Genomic DNA, 22,443 nt, shown 5'->3' with positions numbered 1-22,443 from the left:
TAAATATAAATAAAAAAGTATACTTCAAAATAAAAGCATAGGTTTATCGTTTTCAATGCTTTACGTGCACACAATTATATTTATTTTGTCATGCATATTATGAACATTTTATGTTACTAACAGTGTTATAATATCATATTTCAAAAATAATAATGTTATTTTGTGCTAATTGTAAGACTTGACGCTTTTATTTTGAAGCGTGATCCTGCTGAAACAGGAAGTGCTCATTTTATTTTTGGTCTTTCCGGCGCCCTCGTTAACCGCAGCGCGTCCGGTGTTTACGTGCTGGGGTCACGCACAAGTGACGCTCATCAATAATAATCTGCGGCAGCGTCCAGATATTAACGGAAGAGACAGAGAGAAGGGAGAGAGAGAGAATTGACCGATTCCCCGGGAAGAAACCATCCCGGCGGGCAGCGAGGAGGAGCGGCCGGAGGAGAGGACCGATCCTCCGCATCTTCTCAGCTCGTCTTCACAGGTCAGTGTTTTTTCCTCTGGAGCTTCTGTTCATTATGTGGAATAAAAAATTTAAAAAAAAGAATGAAACATAATAAAGTTTTAAATGAAACCGCTGACATGTTTATGTTTATGTGACAGACAGACAGGTAGTCATGCAGACAGACAGGTGTCCACCTAACGTGACTGAGGCTAATCAGCTTTAAGCAGCAGCTCCATCAGGTAAAGACCTTTGTGCTTATGTCTTTTTTTTTAGACAGGAACTTGTTTTACATTCGTTAAAAATCCCTGCAGATGCTCACGTGCACTGTCCTTTATTACTGGACACGAGAGCCCGACCGATATATCGGTTGGCCGATAATATCGGCTGGTATTAGACTTTCACAGACACATCGGTATCGGCCCACTGATTGGAGCCTTTAAATGTGCATTTACATTTTATGTAAAATAAGTGTTTGTTATAAGTTCTAAGTATTTGGTTGTACTTGTTTTTTTTCATTTTATAGTTATTCATGATAAAGTTTATGGTTAAACTAAAATGTCAAGCCTCAATTACATGTCTTTGTCATGAAGGTTTGATAAGGACATCTTAGGAATCGTTGACAGATTAAAATAAAATAGATATATATCTATATATAGATATATATATAGATGTATCGGCCGATGTATAGATATCGGGAATCTTGTACTCCTCAATATTCATATTGGCTGGGCTCTACTCAACAAAGACATTATGCCTAAACATAGTCACATGTTTCCTGTTTAGGCAACAACCCCCCCCAAAAAATTGCCACTTAAATGATGTTGTCATGCCTTAAGAATTGAATGGACCTGATTTTGTAAATATTAGCTCAGATAAAAAACCTGATAAGACTCGAGACTCCCTGTCTGATCCTCCTCCTCACACTGATGATATGATACAGTCATGTGGGTCTCGCTGGGTTGCCAGGTCTGCCTGCGTTGGCCTGTTTTCTGTGTCCAGCCTCCGTCTGTGAGAGCTGTGAATTATTCTTCTGCTTCTCTCTATGGTAACAGACGGAAGCTCAAGTTTGCGTTGCGGGTTTTTCCTTTTTGAACAAGATTAAATTTAGGCAGCCTCTCTCCCTATGTGATGCATGTTTTGTGTGTGTGGAATCAAATGCTGACTCTTTTATGTGCGTGTGCAGATGACGACGGTCCCTCCGCCCATGGCCTCCTCCAGGTGACCTCCAGTGACCTCAGTCACTCCTGACTGTAATCCCTGATCCATCAGCAGACGAGGTGAGACCACACACACACAAACAAACCTCTAGGTGTACAGCCACACTACAAGGTTTTCCCTGCTGCAACGTTTATATTCATTTATGTTATTTATATGAAAGGGGCAGGCAACATTAAGAAGTGTTTTTATGTAAAATGTAAATATATATATGATACATCGGACCATTAGAGCTGCTATAATTCAGTGAATCAGTTGATTGACAAAGAAATTATTCAGCCAGTGTTTTGATAATCAATTATCTTTTCAAGCAAAAAGAAGAAAAACTTTGGCTGATTCTTTTGTTATATATATATATACATATAATCTATAGTCTGTAATCAGCCTGTGGTCAGAGAAGACGTCAGTGAGTAAATCCTCGTCCTCTGCATCATTCAGAGATACGTCAGCGAGCCTGAGTCTCAGGTGTTTGATGCTCGCACGAGAAGAAGCAGCTCCTTTTCAACACCACTTCAGAGAATCTGAGCTAATTTTATTTCTTTTGCTATTTTTAGGGCGTCGGCCTCGATGCATCACGCCGACCGCGGAGATGAGAGCTCTGATTTTTGTGCTCATTTAAGGCCACAGATGAACACACACACACACACACACACACACACACACACACACACGGTTCATGCACCAGTTCGCCTCTCTCTGCAGTCAAACGTTGCCAGTGGTCAAAGCTCAGTATCACACTCTTACTGTCCCTAATCCTGTTTGTCATTCCATCGATTAAATTAGCTTCTAATTTAAATTAAATTATATCCTGGTTCCTTTTTGGCCTAAATCTTTAATTACTCAAATCAAAGAAACAACAGATATGGATTCATAGTTGTGGGAAAAATGGTTTGAATGAATAGCACGTATCAAATATGTGTTATTCATCATTTTGGCCTAAACATTCATTTACCCAATCATCCATCTGGACACACATTCCTCTCTACATTCTCTCCTCCGATGTCGCCCCCCCCCCCCCCTCACTCCCTCTCATCCTCTTGTTAGAGCTGCTGAATTATTTAGCATCAGGCGGTGGGCTCGGCTGCAGAGCCCGGGGGTGGGGTGTGTGGGGTGGGGGATGCAGAGCGGAGAGCTAGAGAGGAGAGGAGAGGAAAAAGGAGAAGAGGGGAGGAGGTACAGACGGAGAGGAAGTACGGAGGTGTCCGATGCTGCAGGAAGCCGTGAGTCAGCAGAGAGAGAGAGAGAGATGTTTTTTTTTTAAGCGATACGATACGGAGACGTCGGCGGCGTCAAATGCCCCCCGGCACGTTTGTGTGCGTGCGCGGCGCATCCATCGAGCGCAGAAGGTCGCGGAGCCGAGGAGGAGATTGGCGACACCAGACTCGGGAGGTGTCGGCGCGAACGCCTCTCGCCCGAACGGCAGCTAGACATAAAAGGGAATAGGCAGAAAGAGAAGAAGGAAGGGAGAGAGAGAGAGAGACGAGGCAGAGGACGAGAGGAGCCGTTACAGTAATGGGGGAGAGCTACATGTACCGGCGACTCCCCTTCACCAGAGCAGGGGAGGAGGAGGAGGAGGGGGAGGACGAAGAGGAGAGCGACGGGAGGGGGATCAGGGAAAGTGTCGGCAGGCAAACGGTAAAGTTGTGCAGTGATTTTTCTCTGTGATCTCCATTTGTGTGTGTGTGTGTGTGTGTGTGTGTGTGTGTGTGTGTGTGTGTGTGTGTGTGTGTGTGTGTGTGTGTGTGTGTGTGTGTGTGTGTGTGTGTGTGTGTGTGTGTGTGTGTGTGTGTGTGTGTGTGTGTGTGTGTGTGTGTGTGTGTGTGTGCAGTCGGGTGTGTGCAGCCTACGTTTGTATGCAGGTGTGTGTGTGTGTTTGGATCATTATACATTGAACATCTTTCATTTTTCATCAGCTGTTTTGGAGAAAACGAGACAGTTGACGACGTCAGTTTGTAATAAGCGTCGTTCCACTATTTGGTGACGCGTTATAGACAAAGGGATCGAATCGGTGGATCAGGAAAATAACTGCTGAGATGAATCGGTGGGATCTGACTTCACATATCTCGATAATTTAGAATCCGAAAGCTGCAAAACGGACGAGCAAAGATGTTTTTCTCCCAGGGATTTTGTTCGTCCCGGCCCTGGTGGTCTCAGCTTCGCACACACACGACACAGAAGGAGACGAGCCCCTGGACGTTGTGTGCCGTACAATAATACAGGTGGAAACGTGTGTGTGTGTGTGTGTGTGTGTGCACGCAGATGCAGTGTGAGGAGGGCACCGAGTGGCTGCTGGAGCTGCTGACGGACGTGCAGCTGCAGCAGTACTGCGTGCGGATCCGCGACGAGCTCAACGTCACGCGACTCTCGCACTTCGACTACGTCAAGAACGAGGACCTGGAGAAGATCGGCATGGGCCGGCCAGGTGGGGTCGTCCCGCTGCACCCGCTGTATTTACGCGTCTCATTCAGACCTGCGTGTAGAATGTTTTAAGTCCTCAAAATGTGAACGTGAACCCGTTTTCCAGGCCAGCGGCGGCTGTGGGAGGCAGTGAAGAGGAGGAGGGCCCTTTACAAACGCAAGTCCTGGATGAGCAAGGTGCAGCAGACACACACACACACACACACGCACACACGCGCATTCATGATCATAGGAAATCTGCGCAATATCAAATGACACAGTCTCGTGTTTCGTAACATCTGTTCTCTGACTCCCTGCCCGCAGTGTCTCACCACCATCTGGCAAATGAGGGAGAGTTACTCCTTTCTTCATATTTCTTCTTATTCCATAACGAGACTCTGAGGCCGACAATGTGCTGCCAACTTGATTTCCGGGTGTTTGTGTGTGTGTGTGTGTGTGTAGAGTGAGATATTGAGGAAATAACGCCAAAGCGTTGAGATTTCATATTTTTTAATATCTTCTAATAAAGTGAGCTGTCGCATCTGGAAAGGAACACTGAATTTTTATGCATCTGCAAAGCGGCAGAGCTTTCTGACACGTGTTGAACAATCTTATTCAGAGGAACGTACCGTAAGAATACAGGGGTCTTCAATCAATCAATCAATCAATCAATCAAAACTTTATTTGCAAAGTATAGTGCAGTTCAAAAATATGCTGGTAAGACGAATAAAAAACAATAAGATAAAATTGATGAAAAAAGGTAGAAGTGATCAAATGAATGCTGATGATAAAATACCATTACTTTTTTTTTGAAAGATAGTTAAAAAAAAACCAATAACATAACATTTAAAACTAAAATAATTTTTGAATAAATTGAAGAAAAAGCCAATAAAAGGAAATAAAAACATAATAATATTAAAAAAACATTAAAACCCAATATCTCATGTTTGTATTAAGGAAGCAAACCGTGTTTCTTTCCGTTTGCGTCCTGCTGCAGGTGTTTCCTGTGAAGCGCTCCGACGCCGACCCCCAGCAGCCCCTCCCCCAGGGGGCGGCGGCGTCGTCGTCGTCCATCAGCCAGGCCCTGGACGGCGGCGGCGGCGGCAGCGAGTCGGCCGCCTCCCTCACCTGCCTGATCCGGGAGACGGAGCTGCAGCTGTTCGAGAGGCTGGGCGACGGCACGTTCGGCGTGGTGCGCAGAGGAGAGTGGACCGGGCCCAACGGCAGAGTGGTGAGACGCACGGCACAGAGGGTTTTCCTCCATTTGAATTTCAGAACTTGATATTCCACTGCCCCTGCTTAATGTCTGAGGGGTCAGTTCGGCCCGGGCAGCGATCCGATTTTTCGAATCTCGGCGGAACCTGTTTCTTATTTCCAGTGGGGTCACTAATGACATCTCTGTCACTTGAGATGGTAATTGAATTATATTCTCTGTCTATCTGCTCTACATAGATCTATTTTTATAATTTCTATTTTATTCCATTTTCTATTGAAACCTGTCAAGCAGCCCGCTCTGTCTGCTGTAAAACCCAAATTTCCTTTATCCAAACTTTCTTTATCTTTATCTTAAAATCTTTGTCTTCAAGTTAATATCCATATTTTAATCTTTATCGTTATCTTAATCTTAATCATTACTAACTTCATCTAATAATCGTTATCTTAATCTTAATCATTCCGAACTTCATCTAATAATCGTTATCTTTCTTTATCTTTATCTAAAAATCTTTGTCTCCATCTTTATCTTTCTTATCTTTACCGTAATCTTGTTTTTAATCTTGAGCTTCATCTTAAAAGGTTTATCTTAAATTCTCTTTATCTTTACTTATCTTTCTTTATCTTAATCTTGATCTCTATATTAATCCTTATCCCTCCCTCTGTTGTGTTCCCAGCTGTCGGTGGCCGTGAAGTGTCTGAAAGCCGGCGTGTTGGACTCGGACGGTCTGGACGACTTCATCAGAGAGGTGAACGCCATGCACTCGCTGAGCCACCAGAACCTCATCCGCCTGTACGGCATCGTCCTCACGCAGCCCATGAAGATGGTAAAACACGCCGCGCGCACACACGCGCACACACACACGTCGTTACCGAGGTGAGCGAGACTTTCCCTCCCGACAACAATACTTTTGTGTCATTTGGAAACAAGATGTCATATGCAGACGACTCTGCGGCGTCGCGGCCTCAAGGACGATGTGTCTGTTCCAACTGACAAACACCATGACTAGTACTGTGGGAGGAGCCTATCAGTAAAATCACACCACCTCCTCATTATCATGGAGATTGAGCGGGAAACAGCAAATCCCTTCCTCCGCCGTTAGAAGATAAAATTAAGATCCAGACTGGAGCATGTCAACGTGTTTAAGCGGGGTGTTCCTATTAAAGTGCTCAACTACAATCATCATCTTCACAATCTATTAGAGCTGCAGCAGTTAATCGATTAGTGATCAACTACTATATTAATCGCAGACAGCTTTAATAATCGATTAATCGATTCAAGTACTTTTTATGACCAAAAAAAAACCCTAAATTCTCTGATTTCAGCTTCTTAAATGTGAATATTTTCTGGTTTCTTTGCTAATAAACTAAATATCTTTGGTAGGTGGCAGAGCTGGCTCCTCTGGGCTCGCTGCTGGATCGTCTCAGAAAGCGTCAGGGCCACATCCTCATCTCCTCGCTGTGCAACTACGCCGTGCAGGTCTGTTCACACCGACCCAAATATTTCCAAAAAATTGTTAAACGACAGACTTAAAGTGAAACTTCTGCACCGCACGCGTAGGTGGCGTGTGGCATGGCCTACCTGGAGCAGAGGCGCTTCCTCCACAGGGACTTGGCCGCCCGCAACGTTCTCCTGTCCGCCAACGACACGGTGAAGATCGGGGACTTCGGCCTGATGAGGGCGCTGCCGACACACACCGACCAATACGTCATGGAGGAGGGTCACAAAATCCCCTTCCCCTGGTGAGGGAGGAGATCCGGAAAAGCGACGCTGTCGGTCCCGATTATTCCTCTGTCGTTCGCACTGATCGTCTTTGTCCCGGCTTCTGTCCAGGTGTGCTCCGGAGTCTCTGAAGTCGCGGACGTTCTCCCACGCGTCTGACACCTGGATGTTCGGGGTCACCCTGTGGGAGATGTTCACCCACGGACAGGAGCCGTGGCTGGGCCTCAACGGGAGCCAGGTGCGCGCACACGTCATTCGCCTGAAATAACACCGCTCCGGTTAATAAGCAGATTTCAGCATTCTCATCGTCTGTGCAGATCCTCCACAAGGTGGACGTGGAGGCCGAGCGGCTGTGCAAGCCGGACGACTGTCCTCAGGACGTGTACAACGTCATGCTGCAGTGCTGGAGCCCCAAACCCGAGGACAGGCCGACCTTCGTCGCCCTCAGGGACTTCCTGCTCGAGGTAGCGTGTTTTAGGTGTTTTGAAAATTTAAAAATGATAAAAATAAAATAATAATGAATAATAGTTTTAGCCATAGACTGTGTATAGAAGTAGACGTAGTCCGGAAAGTGCCCGAAGGCGGTATTTCTCTCAAATGACCAGCAGAGGGCGACTCCACTTATTTCAAAAAGTCTGTTTCTATAGAAGTCTGTGAGAAAAATGACTCACTCACTAAACATTTTCCTGAGGAGTTTATGGCTCAGTCTCTAGTTTCAAGTCTTCTCCAAAACAGAACGATGTTCATTTTATGAAATGATGGTGGATTTACAGTAAAAAAGATGATAAAGCACCGTATACATTATAGCTTGTGATTGACAGCTGGTATCATCCAATGGGTGCAGGTTGCTGGTTTTGGGCGTGGGTGGACGTGCAAGTGTCAGGCCACACCCCCCCCCCAAAATGGCGCCGGTCAAAATACAAAAGGCTTCACAACGGCAGCTCACAAGTGAAATTGCCACTTGGATGTAGCAGCTCAGAAATGAAAGAAAAGTAAAGCACCAGTTAAATAAAGAACAATAAAGGGAAAGAAAGTGGAAACAAATTATACAAAATGACATGAAAGGTGTTGTGCTCTCTGCAGACGATGCCCACGGACATGCGAGCCCTGCAGGACTTTGAGGAGGACGACAAGCTCCAGATCAAGATGAACGACGTCATCACCATCGTCGAGGGAAGGTCAGTGTGTGTGTGTGTGTGTGTGTGTGTGTGCGTGTGTGCGTGCGTGCGTGCATGCGTCACTTCGGCTGCGTTCCTACAAAATGACTGGGTTTGTGTGCGTCGGCCGTGTGTGTGTGTGTGTGTGTGTGTGTGATGAAGGTGATTTCTACAAGACAACGAGCGCTTGTCGTCTTGTTGACGCCGGATTCCTCACATTGTGGAGAATCACTGTGATGACTGTCTCGTTACTGACGGTGGCTCCCGGGACAGACGGGACAGACACACTGTCTGTTCAGTCCCTAATCAGATGTTATCTGATTTCCACCGCCATTTATGTTCAATTCGTGTTCATGTGACAGTTTGTTGTCCTCAGGGAGAAATCACATTACGGTGGAATCGCATCGCTTCTGGAGGAATGTGATCAGACATTCTATAGAAACGAGCGGAGGCAAACATTTGTCTAAAGCTGCTTTCAGAGTTCATGTCTGACGGCGTAGAAAGAATTTTCTCGGCTGTTAAAGTTTATATTCTTATGCGTTTGTGTGTGTGTGTGTGTGTGTGTGTGTGTGTGTGTGTGTGTGTGTGTGTGTGTGTGTGTGTGTGTGTGTGTGTGTGTGTGTGTGTGTGTGTGTGTGTGTGTGTGTGTGTGTGTGTGTGTGTGTGTGTGTGTGTGTGTGTGTGTGTTTCAGGGCGGAGCACTACTGGTGGCGAGGGCAGAACAGGGGCACGCTGCGCGTCGGTCAGTTCCCCCGTCACGTGGTGACGTCGGTCGCCGGCCTGTCCGCCCACGACATCAGTCGGCCGCTCAAGCACTCCTTCATCCACACCGGACACGGAGACACGGACCCTCACAGGAGCTGGGGACACGCAGACCGAATAGACAGGTTCACAAATCATTCACATCACCATCATGGTGTTATTATCCATATGACTTCCAAAGCAATGTTTGATGGTAGATGATATTTTATCCCACTTTTCTGCGGGGGGGGGGGGGGGGGGGGGGGGGGGGGGGACGACTGCTTGAGCCAACATTAAAGATGCAGACTTCCTTTTTCTCTGTAGTGTCCAAGTAAAGTCACACTGGGAAACAGCCAGTGTGATGAATTAAGCTGCTTTCAGACTCTTTTCCTGAACTTTTCCAAAGGGGCCTTGAGGACACAAAATGTCCCTGCTGTTGTGAACGACGTCTCACTCGGACAATCTCCTCCGGCATTTGTGAACTGCAAACTCCGGAAAATGTCCGGACCAACTATCTTGGACATTTTCCCGCGTTCGTGTCTGAAAATAGCATTAGAGAAAACTGAACATTACATGTTAAATCCTCTTAAATTCATCTCAAACCACCAGTCCGAATGACTTAAATCGACATTTCTGTATAATAAACTGGCACCTCAAAATCTAAAATCTGTTCGTTTCAAGCCACAAACTCTATTTTATCAGTAAAAGCTTTGTTATTAAGCTTGAACTGTGTGTGTGTGTACTTTTGTAACATTCCACTAGAGGGCAGCACTGCACCACATGATGCAGCATACAACATTCACATCCAGAGCTTCATTCTTTGTCTGCAAGTCTACAAAAAGCCAAGAGCAACGATTTGATCTGTTGCCATAGCAAAGTATTTATCAGTCGGATAAAGATATATACATTTTTTTTTATCCCTTATGAAAGTTTCATCTTCATCTAAGAAATAACAAAGTGAATTTACTGCAACATTAATCCATCAAATCTGCTTTATTTTATCTTCCTCTCCCCCCTCAGTCTGTATTTGGGAAACCCCATGGACCCGCCCGACGTCCTGGGAATGGACTCGGGCATCGCGAGACCGACCAAACTCCCCAACCGCGCCAAGAGTAAATTTATCCCAAGCACATGTTCAACACAAAATGTCAATGAGGCAGAAAACGTTTAACTTTAAACTTTTAAAATTTGAGTGTAACGCCTCGTGCCTCTCTTTCAGAGCAACCTCCCCCTCGACCTCCTCAGCCGGCCGTTCTGCTGAAGAGTAGGTTTTTAAATCGTTTTTCTCGTCTGCAGCCGGAAATCTGACCTTCAGATACACGCTGATGTTATTGTCTTAACGCACTGTGTGTGTGTGTGTGTGTGTGTGTGTGTGTGTGTGTGCGTGTGCGCGCGCAGAGCCGTTCTACGACTCGGTGATGGACGATTACGACGACGACGACGCGGGCGCCGGCGCCGCTTCGTCGTCGGGCCTGAAGCGGCTGGGCGTGTCCCTGGGGCTGAAGCTCCGCCCGTGGGAGGGGCCCGGCGTGCGCTCGGCCAAGAGCGAGGTGTCGCTCATCGACTTCGACGACGACAGCTTCAGCTCCACCACGCCCTCGCCGCTCACCGAGACGCGGCAGCCGGACGAGGACACGCTGAAGGTAACGGAGTAGAGGTTCATCTCACGCCCGACGTCTGAGGTCGTTTTTTGGGCATTTAATACTTTTTCTTTCAATACTTTACTATTTACCTACATTTTCCTGACAATACTGACTTCATTTTACTCATGTATTTTTGTAGTTCTAGTACTTTTACTTCCTCCTGCATTTAAAAATAGCTACACTCGTTGGATTGACGTAATGAACAATTAACAGTCACAGGCGTCTGATGGGATTCTGACGAGTTGACGTCTGAATCAGTTTAACCATTTATTTTTTCGTGAGCTCGTTAAGAGGGATAATCTCTCTCTTGCGGCGCATATTATTTTATAGTTTATCATTTGGGAGCATCGTCGCTGAGGGAACGAACCGCCTGTGCCGCTTTTTAAAGGTCTTCACAACCACAGCCAACCTCACAGGATCTGATCTTTTCCTTTTCTTCGTCTTCTCATTCAAATTATCTGTAGAAAGTGTGAGAAGAGCATGAAATGTGCGACGCTACTTGAGCAACAGTGTGTTTCACGTGACGTTCTCTTCGGGGGATGTTGAAGCCATTGGCCCAGAAGCGTCTCGAATAATCTCCTCATCCTCGGATGCGTTGGAGATCGACGGTCGTCGATTGATCATGTGAGCGTACACGCTCTGGCGGTTTAGCGGTTTTCACGGCGATTCCACCTCACGGCCTCGGCCTCCCTCTTCGATCGCCTCGCTTGGATTTGAGTTACATAATGTTGTTTATTCATATTTGCAACTGTTATATAACATGAGCAGAGTTTTGTTTTTTTATCCACGGCTCTGTGGATCTCAGTCTGGGATGCTCAACAACTCCCGGGTGGTTTGTTCACGGTCCCAGGAGTCGAAATAAATAGTCATGTTGAATTATCTCACACTCCTTCCCCTCCTCCTCAGGACACTCCCTCCATCCTGGACTGGCCGCTCCCTCAGCCGTCCTACGACGCGGTCGCCGTGGAGCTCGAGGACCAGTCCGAGGACCAGGAGGTGAAATCTATCAACAAGGGGCGGGGCGAGGAGAGCGCGGCCACGCCGCCGCTCGGCGCCGCCGTCATGGGCCGGAGCGAGTCGCAGTCGGCCGACCTCTTCCAGGAGCTGCAGAGAGAGGTGGAGAAAGTAAACGCCAAAGTTTTTTTTCTTTTTCAAATTAGAGAATCGTTCCAGACTTGATGTGTCAACCTGAGTTAATGTCTCTGTCTCCGACGGTGTTAGGTGATGGTGAAACTGCAGGTTCCCATGGCGACAGGCCGCTCCCTCCCCTCCTCCCCCCTCCCGATGCAGCTGGCACCTCTGGGCCCCCACCGGCAGATCTACTTGCCTCCCCCCTCCCCCTGTTCCACCTTCACCACCTCCTTCGCCTCGTGCTTCGAGGACCGGCCCGTGCTGCCGCCCCGCAGCCCCGTCCCGCCGCTGCGCCCCTCCAAGCACAACCCCCCCGCCCGCACCACGCAGCCGCAGGTCCGCTCCAGCTCCATATCTCTGGCCGACGAGGAGGACACGCCCCCTCAGATCCCACCGAGAGACCACGCCTTCTCCCAGCCGGGCTCCCGCTCCTCGTCTCCCCTCCCGCTGGTGCCGCCGCCCTCCTCCTCCTCCCTCGTGTCCCTCCCCCCTCCTCCCCTCTCCGTGTCCCCTCGCCGGACATCGGGACTCCTCGGCTCCCTCCTGTCCTCAAACTCCTCTCCTCCTTCACGCCTCGCAGCCCCCGGCTCCTCCTCCTCTTACTCCTCCAGTTCCCTCCTGGATCCTCTGTCCTTTCGTGACGGACGCGGCCTGTCGTCGTTGATTGACAGCTCTCCTCCCGCCCCGCTGCCCGAGAGACCGGCTTTTCTGGAAAGGTGTGTTATGATTGACAACACACTCTCGCCTCAGTAATTCTCAGAGATACAGACATTTTTTTCCAGGCAAGTTAAAAAGGGAACTTAATCGGATAAATGAATAAAAGGAGATTCACTCATTTAGCAGTGATGATCAATTGGTATGTTATCAATCTTCCTGCCTACATCTTTTTTACATATATGTCAAATGTCATTTAAGTTTTTTAATTTACTATTGATATTTCTTTAGTTTGTTTGCGGCAGTGTGACTTTGATTCACCCTGAGATATTTTCAGCGATTCTTTTTTTAAGATAATTAGTAGGAAGTTTTGTTTATTTGGATTCCAACTGTTTCTAATCTTCCTCTCATCCAGACAGGAAATGATTAAATCCACCTCAGTTTATTAGACAATTATAAAACACAAATAAAAAAGTAAATGGAATAGTAAATCATTGGAAACAAAACTAAAACGAGAACATAAAAATGCAGCAATTACTGGATCAAATCAAGTGTATTTTAAATTTAATTTGAACATCATAGTCTAATTCTTTTCTAATCACTTACAGTATAATAGTCAACTTAAACATTTAAATACTGTATGTATTTATGTATTTTTCACCAAGAAAACACAAAAGTTCATATGATATAATTTTCATTAGCTAACTGACTTTACCAGTCAATAAATGAATATATACATACGTATATATTAACAGGCTTTGATGCGATATATATATCCAATAAATATGAATATTAAAAACATTTTGTTTATATTTTGCATCTGTAAATTTGTCTGATCAGATATGGAGCCGCCAACATGGCAGCAGTGAAGCCCATGATGCAGCAGCAGCCCGGCGGCGGAGCCAAAACCAATTCCTCGTACAACAACAACAACGGGCAAACTGCAGCTCCCAGCATGCAACAGGAGCAGAGCGTCTCACAGGTGAACGCAGAGGAAGAGCACAGTGAATGTGCTCTAACTTTCTGTAATCTTTCCTTTAGGTATGATAATACAAACCGGAGCTTAAATACACAAATGGCAAATGACCAATGTCCTGAAATGCGACAAGCAGAAAAATCAGACGAGCCGATTATGAAATTAACTATTGGGTTTTACATTGAAATCAACACATCGGGTCATTAAAAAGAACCGTTTCCTATTTTGAAGGAGATTATTTGTAATTGGGTGAAATTTATTTTAATTTTAGCAAATCATGGCTAACATATATGTTCTTCATATAAGATATGTTCTTTTTATCAATGTTAAACCCATATAGCTTTTTGTTTTGTTTTGTTATTATAAAGTACACGGTCTGATTGGCAGGTGCAGGGATCAGTGCATGGTGTCACGCTGGAGGAGTGTAAGGCGGCGCTGCAGTGTCACAACTGGAGGATCCCTCAGGCCATAAACTATTTGAAGGTACACAAGTCAATTCGTCATTGGACGTACTCTTTCATTTTCATATTATTTCATAATCCATCTGCTTTAAAATGCACGTTGTAGTGCAATAATGGCAGTTACAAATAATCCCAATCACACAGCAACTGGACACCACGCCTGTCTGAAATAGTGTCCTCGCCTCGCGTCCTGCAGGTGGAGCAGTTGTTTCGGTTGGGGCTGCGGTCCAGAGCCGAGTGCGAGGAGCTTCTGCAGCGCCGCCAGTGGAACCTGGAACAGGCCAGCACCGTCATGCTGGACGCGTACGGACCCCATCAAAACAGGTAACATTTTAAAACGTCATTTTGCAATTGAATCTGAAAAATGAATTCTCATTTTCACCAAATCAAATGTGGCGTACCTCAGGGTTCAACTTTGGGACCACTTTTGTTCAAATGTATGAACCTTGGGTCACATTCTCAGGTTTACTTTTACTTCTTGTTCCTTCATTCATTAGTCATTCATTTAATCTTACAGCTCCATTTCACAGTTACCCAATTTGTTTGAATCTGGGCAGTTTTAAAGTAATTGTTGGATAGTTTCGTGCTGTTTTCTTGTTTTGTCGAAACAGCTGCGACTGAAAAAGAGGTTTATAAAACCCCAACACAAAAAGCTGATTGTTGGAAACCCTGTTGAGCTGAAGGGAACTAAAGAGTTGGGGGGGAGGGGGGCATCATAAAATGTAACTTCCTTGATCCGTTGATGATATTAGTGTAACTTTAAAAGTCTCGTCTTTAGGTAGGACTTTTTTTCTTTCTTAACTTTTCCCCACACATTTCACTTCAAATCAGCAGTTTACGCCAAGTGTCTGCTTATAGCCCCGCTTCTTTTGATACCACCTCTCCGATCTGTTTCTCAGGAAGTGACACGGCCGCGCCGAGGTCACAAACCGACTGCCCACGAGCCCCCGACATCATTAAGATCAACACGCCGAGGCGGAACTGCCTGGATGACTCACCGCTCCGAGGACGCACGACAAATAATGATGCTTTTTAATGAATGGAGGACTTTATAAGTGCCTCACATCATCCACTGTGAATACATGCTATTACCTGCGTCATACACATGCATGCTCATTATTAGCTCAACAGAGCAGCTTGTCGAATGAATCAAACTATTTACTTGAACTTGTTGCTATTTATGTTTTTTTTTTGTTACACGAAATAACGAGAATTTCGTTTTTTTTTCCCCGCCGATGGCTACTATTTTTTAGACGGTGCGAGGTGGGTGTGCAAGCAACGCCCGTGTCTATTTCCGAAACGATACGAAATCAGGGAAGTGTCAGTTGACGATATAGTCGCGCTCGTGTGTGTTTTTGTGAAAATGTACAGATAAGATGCTGTAATTGTATATAGCACTTTACTGAGTGGATATTTTTGCGGACATGTTCACTGCTGGTCAGGAGATGAACAGTTTGACGGTATTAGTGTTGATCGAGCATATTTAGTATTTTTAATTTGTCATTTGTGTCTTGAAGCTTTGTAGGCTTTATATAGAAGTGATTCGGGGAGGAGTGATTTTTTTATGTCAAATGAAAAATCTTATCGTTGGCAATTAGATGCCAAAATCTCAATGTGACAACATCTAAGATTTTATGGAGAGAAATTAGTCACAAATGCGTACGATGATTTGTGCGTTACTACATCACAAACTGAATAAATATTAATACTTCTTACGTGAAGATTTTTAACTTAACCCTTCTGCGCTTTCAAACGGCTTCCTGTAAGTACAAACGTGAAAAAAAATATTTGTGACATTCTTTGTATGTGTTTACAGATGCGTGGATCAGCTGACAGACACGTGCGGGGTGTGGACTTTTGAGACTCTTGTCTCTGCAGTGAGCTGCGGCAGAGATTCTCAAAACGTGAGGTGCGTTAAAGTGCTGGTGGAAAAAAAACGGGACCTCTGGGCTTTCCGGTGAATTCGTGTGTAATTTCAAAGTGGGGAACGACGCTTTCCGAAATAGACAGATGAGCTCGTCACCCCACGTTTACAACACATTTAAATATGAATACATGGTATATTGCTTCGTATTTTCACTTGTCGGTCACGTGATGCACATTTGTGACCATCTTGAGACTAATTTCTCTCCATAAAATGTCCTCATGAGGACGTGGTAGCCGAGTTAAACGTCCCTCAAATCAAGATTAGATAAGATAATCCTTTATTCGGCCCACAAGTGGGACATGTGGGATATTGAATTATATATTAAATGTGATGTAAAGATGAAAACGACTGCTGTATGATAATCACAGACGCATGCTGAGGATCTTAAGTGTCGATCACGTGAATGACGAGACAGCTGCTGTGTGTGTGTGTGCGCTCAGCCCCGTGGTCGTGTGTTTCGACGACGGACTTCATAGTTTAAAGATGTTGAGTGTGAACGTTCCCGCAGCTAAACTGAACAGGAAATGAACAAGGAAGTGTCTGTTGTTGGCTTTTTGTCAGGCCGTCAGTCACAGATCCATCTCTTCTCTGTGACACTGACTAAATTATACAGAACAATCAGAACAGCTTGTTAGTGTAAAATGCAAATACATCCTTTATTTATGGTAAATTGGAATTTGAGTCCCTCTTTTTTAGAACTGCGGGTGCTTTGTGTTGTAAATGTCTTGAACAACCGTGCGATATCGAAGTCATCGCTCGTGCCCATTTGATCACAAAGGAGACAAAAACAAATAAGTCATGTTATTTTTTATTTCATTATTTATTGCTTCTTTTATTAAAAATCCAGAGGAAATTGCCATTTGATGAAGTTATTTTCAGATGAAACAGAACTGGAACGGTTGAAGTGTTGATGAAGTGAATTTAAATTAAAAATTATCTTGCAAGTAATAGCAACAAAGTTATAGACACAAAGTCAAAAACTAAGTTGACATGAATGACATACAGTAAAAAGTTGATACAAAACTTTTTTAAACAAAACTTTTTTTATACATTTTTATTTAATTATTTGATGAATGCATTTCACAAAAACATTTTTGGAGGAATTTTATGTTGTCGCGTTATTTCATTTGGATTTTTCAGATTGATACGTTTTCTATTTATTTAGTCATCACTTAATTTATTATTTTATTATTTTTACGCTATTCAGTTTTTGTCTTGTGGAAAAAAACAAAGATATTCACAACCACATTTTGCTTCGATCAATTTGACAAATAAAAGACTTCCTGAGTTCCTGATCCCCACTGTGTTTCCTTGAAATATCAGTTTGAAGTAAAAAAAAAATAAAAATAATCTCAATGTCATGTTTGGTGCATCTTCACAGGTGTGTTTAATATTTCCAGGTTCAAGGCAAACTGACGTTCAGAACATGTTCCACTAAAACTCCCTGTTAGTCACCAAACAGCAGCCCGTCAGCCTCCGCAGTCTTTCTCTGTGATGGAAGTCTTGTCTCCGCTCCCTCTGGGATCAAACCTTTCCATTACGCGACTCGACCATCACCCCCGCCGGCCCCCTCGCTCACACACCCAGTCTCTCCCACACCGACCGCCGCACTTCTGAATTGATCGAGGCTGTGGTGCGATGTCCCGGTGCGATCCCTGGACAGCAGTAAGCACTCTGTCACATCAACTGACGATGCACGGGGGACACACAGATACACTCTGTGACTGTCGCACGCACACACACACACACACACACACTCAGAGGTTCATAAATTGATGGGAATTTGTCTTCAGATAAAATAAGATCATTTTATATATATTGCCCATATAAGTAGGATATCCTCAGGGGATATTGAGTAGTAAGACTACCGACAAAGTCCTATTCGGTTTCTCCAACCTGTTGACTTTATTTCAGTTCACATCAGCAGCACGTAGACTCCTGGGTTCCATGTCCAAGTCTCCTGGGCCTAAATGCTTGATGACCATTCTCCACACAAGAAAATCGATGGACCTCTCCTCACCTGAAAGACCTGATCTGTAGGATCCTCCCTCCTTGTCCCCGCAAAGTGCCCACTTCATTTTCTCAGAGTCGAGCCGCAGATAATCTTATTACCACCTCGACAAAGGACTTGTGTCCATTTGTCCGTTTGTCTGTTTGCAGGATCACACAAAAACTTCAAAACTCACTTCCTCCAAACTTGGCGGAAGGGGTGAGGCCCTTGGAAGAACCTACCAGACTTTGGTTCGGATTCCAGGAGTTATTTTATTTTCCACATTAGTTTGATGACAGCTAAATCAATTAGGTCACAAGACCACTTCCTTTCCTAACGTTTCTACGTACCGAGTGGAAATTCATGTGTGGGCTTGTTTGGCCTTGGCGGAGGTATGCTTTCAGTCCAACGCCATTCTGCTTCTTCTTATTGTCATTATGTATTGTAATATTCACATATTGCAGCGCCGCAGCCCGAGAGTGACTCTGCCCAGCTCAGAGCGAACGCGCTGATGTAATTGGAGGGTTGAGCCTCGTCCGTTGTCTGTTTCCTTGCTCTTTGGCTTTGAAATGCAGAACAAATAACACCATTGACCAACTCCCGTCCTATTCACATCCATCTTGCGGACGGGTCTTCTCCGCGATGCCGTTGGCAGAGGAGAGAACCACCGGAATACAAAGTGCATATGTGCTGGAAACGCAACGTCCAGAGTTACGATTGAAAGCAGCTTTAGTTCCTAACCTCAATTTACACTTTGCTGGACGGAAGGTTCCTGTCAGCTCCTGAGCGGTTCATCTCTTGTCTTCGGACCCCATAGGTTGAGCCGCTTTTTCTGTTGAGTTGGCATTTTTTTGAGCACTGACACGATATTCTCGCCGTCGCCCTTGACCTTCACTTGATTGTTAATGGTCCGGGCGAGGCGAACGAAGAGGACCGGTTTCCCCGCAGGGGAGGATCAGTGAAGTCTAACTCAACTTCGTTGACGTTTTGAGTGTTTTTCGCGGCCGTGGCTCTTCAGAGCCTCTTTATTCCCGTTTGTCTGTTCCCACGTTGGAGTCTGGGCTGGCGTCCTTCCCCCTCAGTCGTGTGTGTCATCTGCTCTTGGGTCCGATCCAGTCGCTCGTACAAAAGGTGAGAGTCTGGGAGAGAGAGAGAGAGGGCCAGCACTCATTATGCTGAAATTACAAGCATCGCTGACGCAGACCTGGACCTGAAACCATGTAATTATGGCTTTTGGGGATGGATGGTGGTTGTTGTTGTTGTTGTTGTTGTTGATGAACTGCGACTTAGAGGGCCGACAACCCGGAGACGAACAAGGCAGCCGCTTCTTTTTGTGCTCCTGCCAAAGCCGACCAAGCAGCCTGGCAGCCATGCCTGACTAACGAGTGTACTTGAAAAGGGGTTGACAATCTTAGAGAAAAACTAGCGAAGTTCTAAAAAAGTTCAATTAGAAACTGAGCAATTAGGATGGAGGGACACTCATGTATCATCAAGCTGTGCTCAGGGACAGTCGCTGAGTATGAGACGCCCTCTGCAGGCCTGAAGGCTGGTTCGCTGGTTTGTTGTTCACGGGTATCAAAGGCATGGCGTGTTCACAATCCATACGTCCTTCAGAGGATGTAGACTATGCGGCCGACGGAGGGCCACCCACCTCCCGCCGCCTCGTAGACTTCGAAGGCCGGACCAAAATAAGACGGTCTGGTCTACGGCGCACAACCATTGGATCCTTCGTTGCTCGGGATTGGAAGGACGTACTGTATTTGTATCTGCAAAAATCAGAGTCGCACCCAAAATCTGTTTACGACCACCATGCTAATGTCTGAGAATTAACCCTCTCGATTCAACTTGCCTCGTGTCGATGTTTCCTCCGCGCCTGACCGTGCCAACAATAACTGTGTCAGCGCACTGGCTGAGATTTGATACAACTGGATCTGGACTGGATTCATCGAAGAAGGCGAAGTATAATAATGGATGGATAATTATACGAATATTAAAAGAGAGAGAGAGAGAGAGAGAGAGAGAGAGAGAGAGAGAGAGAGAGAGAGAGAGAGAGAGAGAGAGAGAGAGAGAGAGAGAGAGAGAGAGAGAGAGAGAGAGAGAGAGAGAGAGAGAGAGAGAGAGAGAGAGAGAGAGAGAGAGAGAGAGAGAGAGTGTGAAAATGACTCATCCTTGAACTGGGTTGAAATCGATTGGGTCAAACCGAGAGGAAAAAGCGTTCTCCCCGCGGAGAGGTAAATGGAGAAGGACAGCGAGGGACGCTGGAGGTGTAAGGAGAATAAAGTAAACAGATCTACCGACGAAAATCACACAAACACGCGCACGCTTTCGAAACCCTTCCTCTTTTTTTTAGGGGGGGGGGGGGATTTCTGTTTGCGTTTTCCCAACCGGACTTATTTAATCCTCTTATTTCTCAGGTGCATTTGAATCCATCTTGCAGTTTTGTTTTTTTATTCCCCCTCTGGAGGACTAAAGGGTGAAGCGCACGCTTGTCCCCGCAGCAAACCATCTCATCCAAAAGTCAATCACCCGGCCGGTTCCGCTGTCACCCGCTCACATCGGTACGCTGACGTGCCATCCCGTCAGGCCTCTGAGGGCTCGGGGCCACGTCACTGCGAAATCAGCGGGTGCTCGAGTGCTCTGTGGCAGATTCCTGTTTCTTTTCTGAGCCCTTTAACCACATACGATTCTGTTGGTCAATGGGTAACACAATGGAGCTGCGTTTTGATTTAGAAAAGTGAACGACAAGACTCCCAGTGTCACTCGCCCGCGTACGAAACACGAACCTGGCACCGAAAACAAAAGGATCCAACCTTATCTCAGGTAACGTGATTTCACAGAGTGCCGCGCTAATCCTCGCACAGCGACGGAAGCTCCTGCCCTCGGTCACTCGCGCTGATCGCACGGGAGGCGCCAGCGAAAACCTGGAAGGGATCAGTGGCCTGCGTAGACTACGGGCCTACGGAAGGAGAGACGCGTGGCGTAGATAAAAGGAACTGGGCCACAATATGTCGTAGACTCATCTGCCCCTTCTCCGGAGTTCGGCGTCTTACAATTTGGCTTCATCAGCAAAACAAATGGAAATTGATGTGTGATCGGTCAGCTGTTCGCTTTCTCCTCCAATCGTTTTTTTTGTCTGTAAAATATTTCAGGCTAGTTGAAAAGAAGCACACCTATGTCTCGCTTTGTCCGTCCAATGACCTAAAGCTCATGCGTCCGTCCCGTTGACGAGGCAGACAGAAGAATCGAAGGCACTTTTTTCAAGGAAATCTGAATTATTAATAGTTTGCTGACTCAATCTCGGTCCATCAACTAATTGTTTATGTCTTTTCTATTTGGTCTATTCCCCGCAGCCACCAACGTCTCCTTCGCCTCTCCGACTCCTTCGGACGCCGGCACTTGAGTCCGGCTGCCTGAGCCCGGTTGGCCGCTCCTCGTTCTCTGCTGTTCGTTTGTCGCAGGTAACTCGAGGTTACCTAGGTTACGAGGACTGAAGAGCTCGCTCCAGGCCCCGGCGGGGTCAAACCAATTCACTCAAGGGAGGGGAGGGGGTTGTCTCCTGACGCAGCTCCCTGCTCCATTAACCTCAAAGTGCGGCGCTTCTTTAAAGAGAAATAACTCTGCTCCGCGATATTGATTGGCAGAGCGAGCAGCGGGCTAATGCCAATGTTCTGCTCTCTCCTCCAGGTGGAGGAGGAGAGTGAAGTCGTCTGCCTGTGCTCTGCATCCTGGAGGAGTTCTTGGGCTTTTTTTAATTTAAAAGGTTTCTATCTGATGGTCCCCGTCTCTTCGCGTCCTCGGGAGCAGCACTGCCGATATTATTCCCCCCACGCTTTTTGGAAAAACACTGACGGGGCAGGTGAGGAGCGGTGGCGTCCCCTTAATTAAACTCCATGATGATAATATGGGAGTCGGGGGCAAGTGGGAAATCTGTTAAAGCTCAGCCTGTCAGGATTCCACCGCCGTTATCCCCACGAGCCCTGTGTGTGTGTGTGTGTCTGTGTGATATATATATATATATATATATATATATATATATATGTGTGTATATCTACACACACATATATATATAAACCTGACTGTAGTCAGTCAGGTCCATAAGTATGCATATGGGTGTGTAGGATCAAATATTAGTATTGTATTGCTCATTTTCTTTTCCAAAGGATGATTTTTTTTTTTTTTAAAGGAGCCATTAATAATACCTCCCCGGAGTGTCGAGTGTGACTCGCCTGCCTTGTCTCGCCTATTTCTGTGTGAGAGTATTTCATGAGAAAAACCTATCTGACGTAATAGAAACTGAAATGAGGCGAGAATCACACTTCCGCCTCTCGAGCTGTATGGGAGCAAACTTTGTGCAGGAAAACTTTTCTATGCGGTGAAACAAATAAATCCAAGTAGGTTGGTTTGTCCATGGCCTGCTTTTTTAATTTTCTTCATCCCCGTTTACTTTATTCTATATTACAGACATAACTGACAAAAACACGGCACGTATTTTCACAACACGTCGGTCTGGATGTTTTGGATTTCTCTCTCTTTTTTCATTTGTCTTTTGATCAAAACTGTCCTCTCATTTGTCTCGGTGGATCGTGTTTCATGTGCAACGGGGGAACAGAAATCACGCATGAATATATGACAAGTCCTCAAAAAAAACAACAACTGTGTGATCATGTTGACAATTGAAAAGGAGGAGAGAAGCGACACTAAAGTGTTTCCCGAGCTCATTATTAATTTCAGGGTTTGCCCCCCCCCCTTTTTCTTTTTGCCCCGAGCCCTTATTAAT

At 45.7% G+C, this 22,443-nt stretch overlaps 1 protein-coding gene across 8 annotated transcripts; it reads left to right on the top strand.

Annotated features, from left to right (window-relative positions):
* Positions 1 to 238: 238 nt before the first annotated feature.
* tnk2a (tyrosine kinase, non-receptor, 2a) lies at positions 239 to 21,999 on the top strand. Of its 8 annotated transcripts, XR_007030290.1 has the most exons (25): positions 240 to 478; positions 598 to 678; positions 1,623 to 1,716; positions 2,209 to 3,289; positions 3,914 to 4,076; positions 4,179 to 4,249; positions 5,049 to 5,282; positions 5,941 to 6,090; positions 6,648 to 6,743; positions 6,825 to 7,006; positions 7,098 to 7,224; positions 7,304 to 7,450; positions 8,070 to 8,164; positions 8,836 to 9,030; positions 9,905 to 9,996; positions 10,104 to 10,148; positions 10,283 to 10,527; positions 11,434 to 11,652; positions 11,749 to 12,374; positions 13,153 to 13,294; positions 13,676 to 13,771; positions 13,946 to 14,073; positions 14,649 to 14,823; positions 15,566 to 15,658; positions 21,017 to 21,999. XR_007030290.1 is itself a non-coding variant. In XM_035619595.2 (23 exons), exons 4-23 carry the CDS (start codon positions 3,167 to 3,169, stop codon positions 14,653 to 14,655), a joined length of 3,174 nt encoding a protein of 1,057 aa, XP_035475488.2. In that variant the 5' UTR covers positions 239 to 478; positions 598 to 678; positions 1,623 to 1,716; positions 2,209 to 3,166; the 3' UTR covers positions 14,656 to 16,971. The 8 variants fall into 8 exon arrangements, 5 of the variants coding, with proteins under 5 accessions (XP_035475488.2, XP_047185884.1, XP_047185883.1 ...); XR_007030289.1 differs by lacking the exon at positions 21,017 to 21,999 and having other exon boundaries at positions 15,566 to 16,971; XR_007030288.1 differs by lacking the exon at positions 21,017 to 21,999 and having other exon boundaries at positions 15,003 to 16,971.
* The last annotated feature ends 444 nt before the right edge of the window (positions 22,000 to 22,443 follow it).

Source organism: Scophthalmus maximus, chromosome 21 (genome assembly GCF_022379125.1).
Source record: "Scophthalmus maximus strain ysfricsl-2021 chromosome 21, ASM2237912v1, whole genome shotgun sequence".
NCBI classification, from domain to species: Eukaryota; Metazoa; Chordata; class Actinopteri; order Pleuronectiformes; family Scophthalmidae; genus Scophthalmus; species Scophthalmus maximus.
This window is presented reverse-complemented; position numbering and strand designations above follow the sequence as displayed.

What these genes read in the sequence shown, in the direction of transcription:
- tnk2a (XM_047329927.1), top strand. Translation starts at nt 3,167, where the DNA reads ATGGGGGAGAGCTACATGTACCGGCGACTCCCCTTCACCAGAGCAGGG. An exon ending in TCAGGGACTTCCTGCTCGAG is followed by an intron (nt 7,451 to 8,069) that starts GTAGCGTGTTTT and finishes TGCTCTCTGCAG; the next exon opens with ACGATGCCCACGGACATGCG. An exon ending in ATCACCATCGTCGAGGGAAG is followed by an intron (nt 8,165 to 8,835) that starts GTCAGTGTGTGT and finishes TGTGTGTTTCAG; the next exon opens with GGCGGAGCACTACTGGTGGC.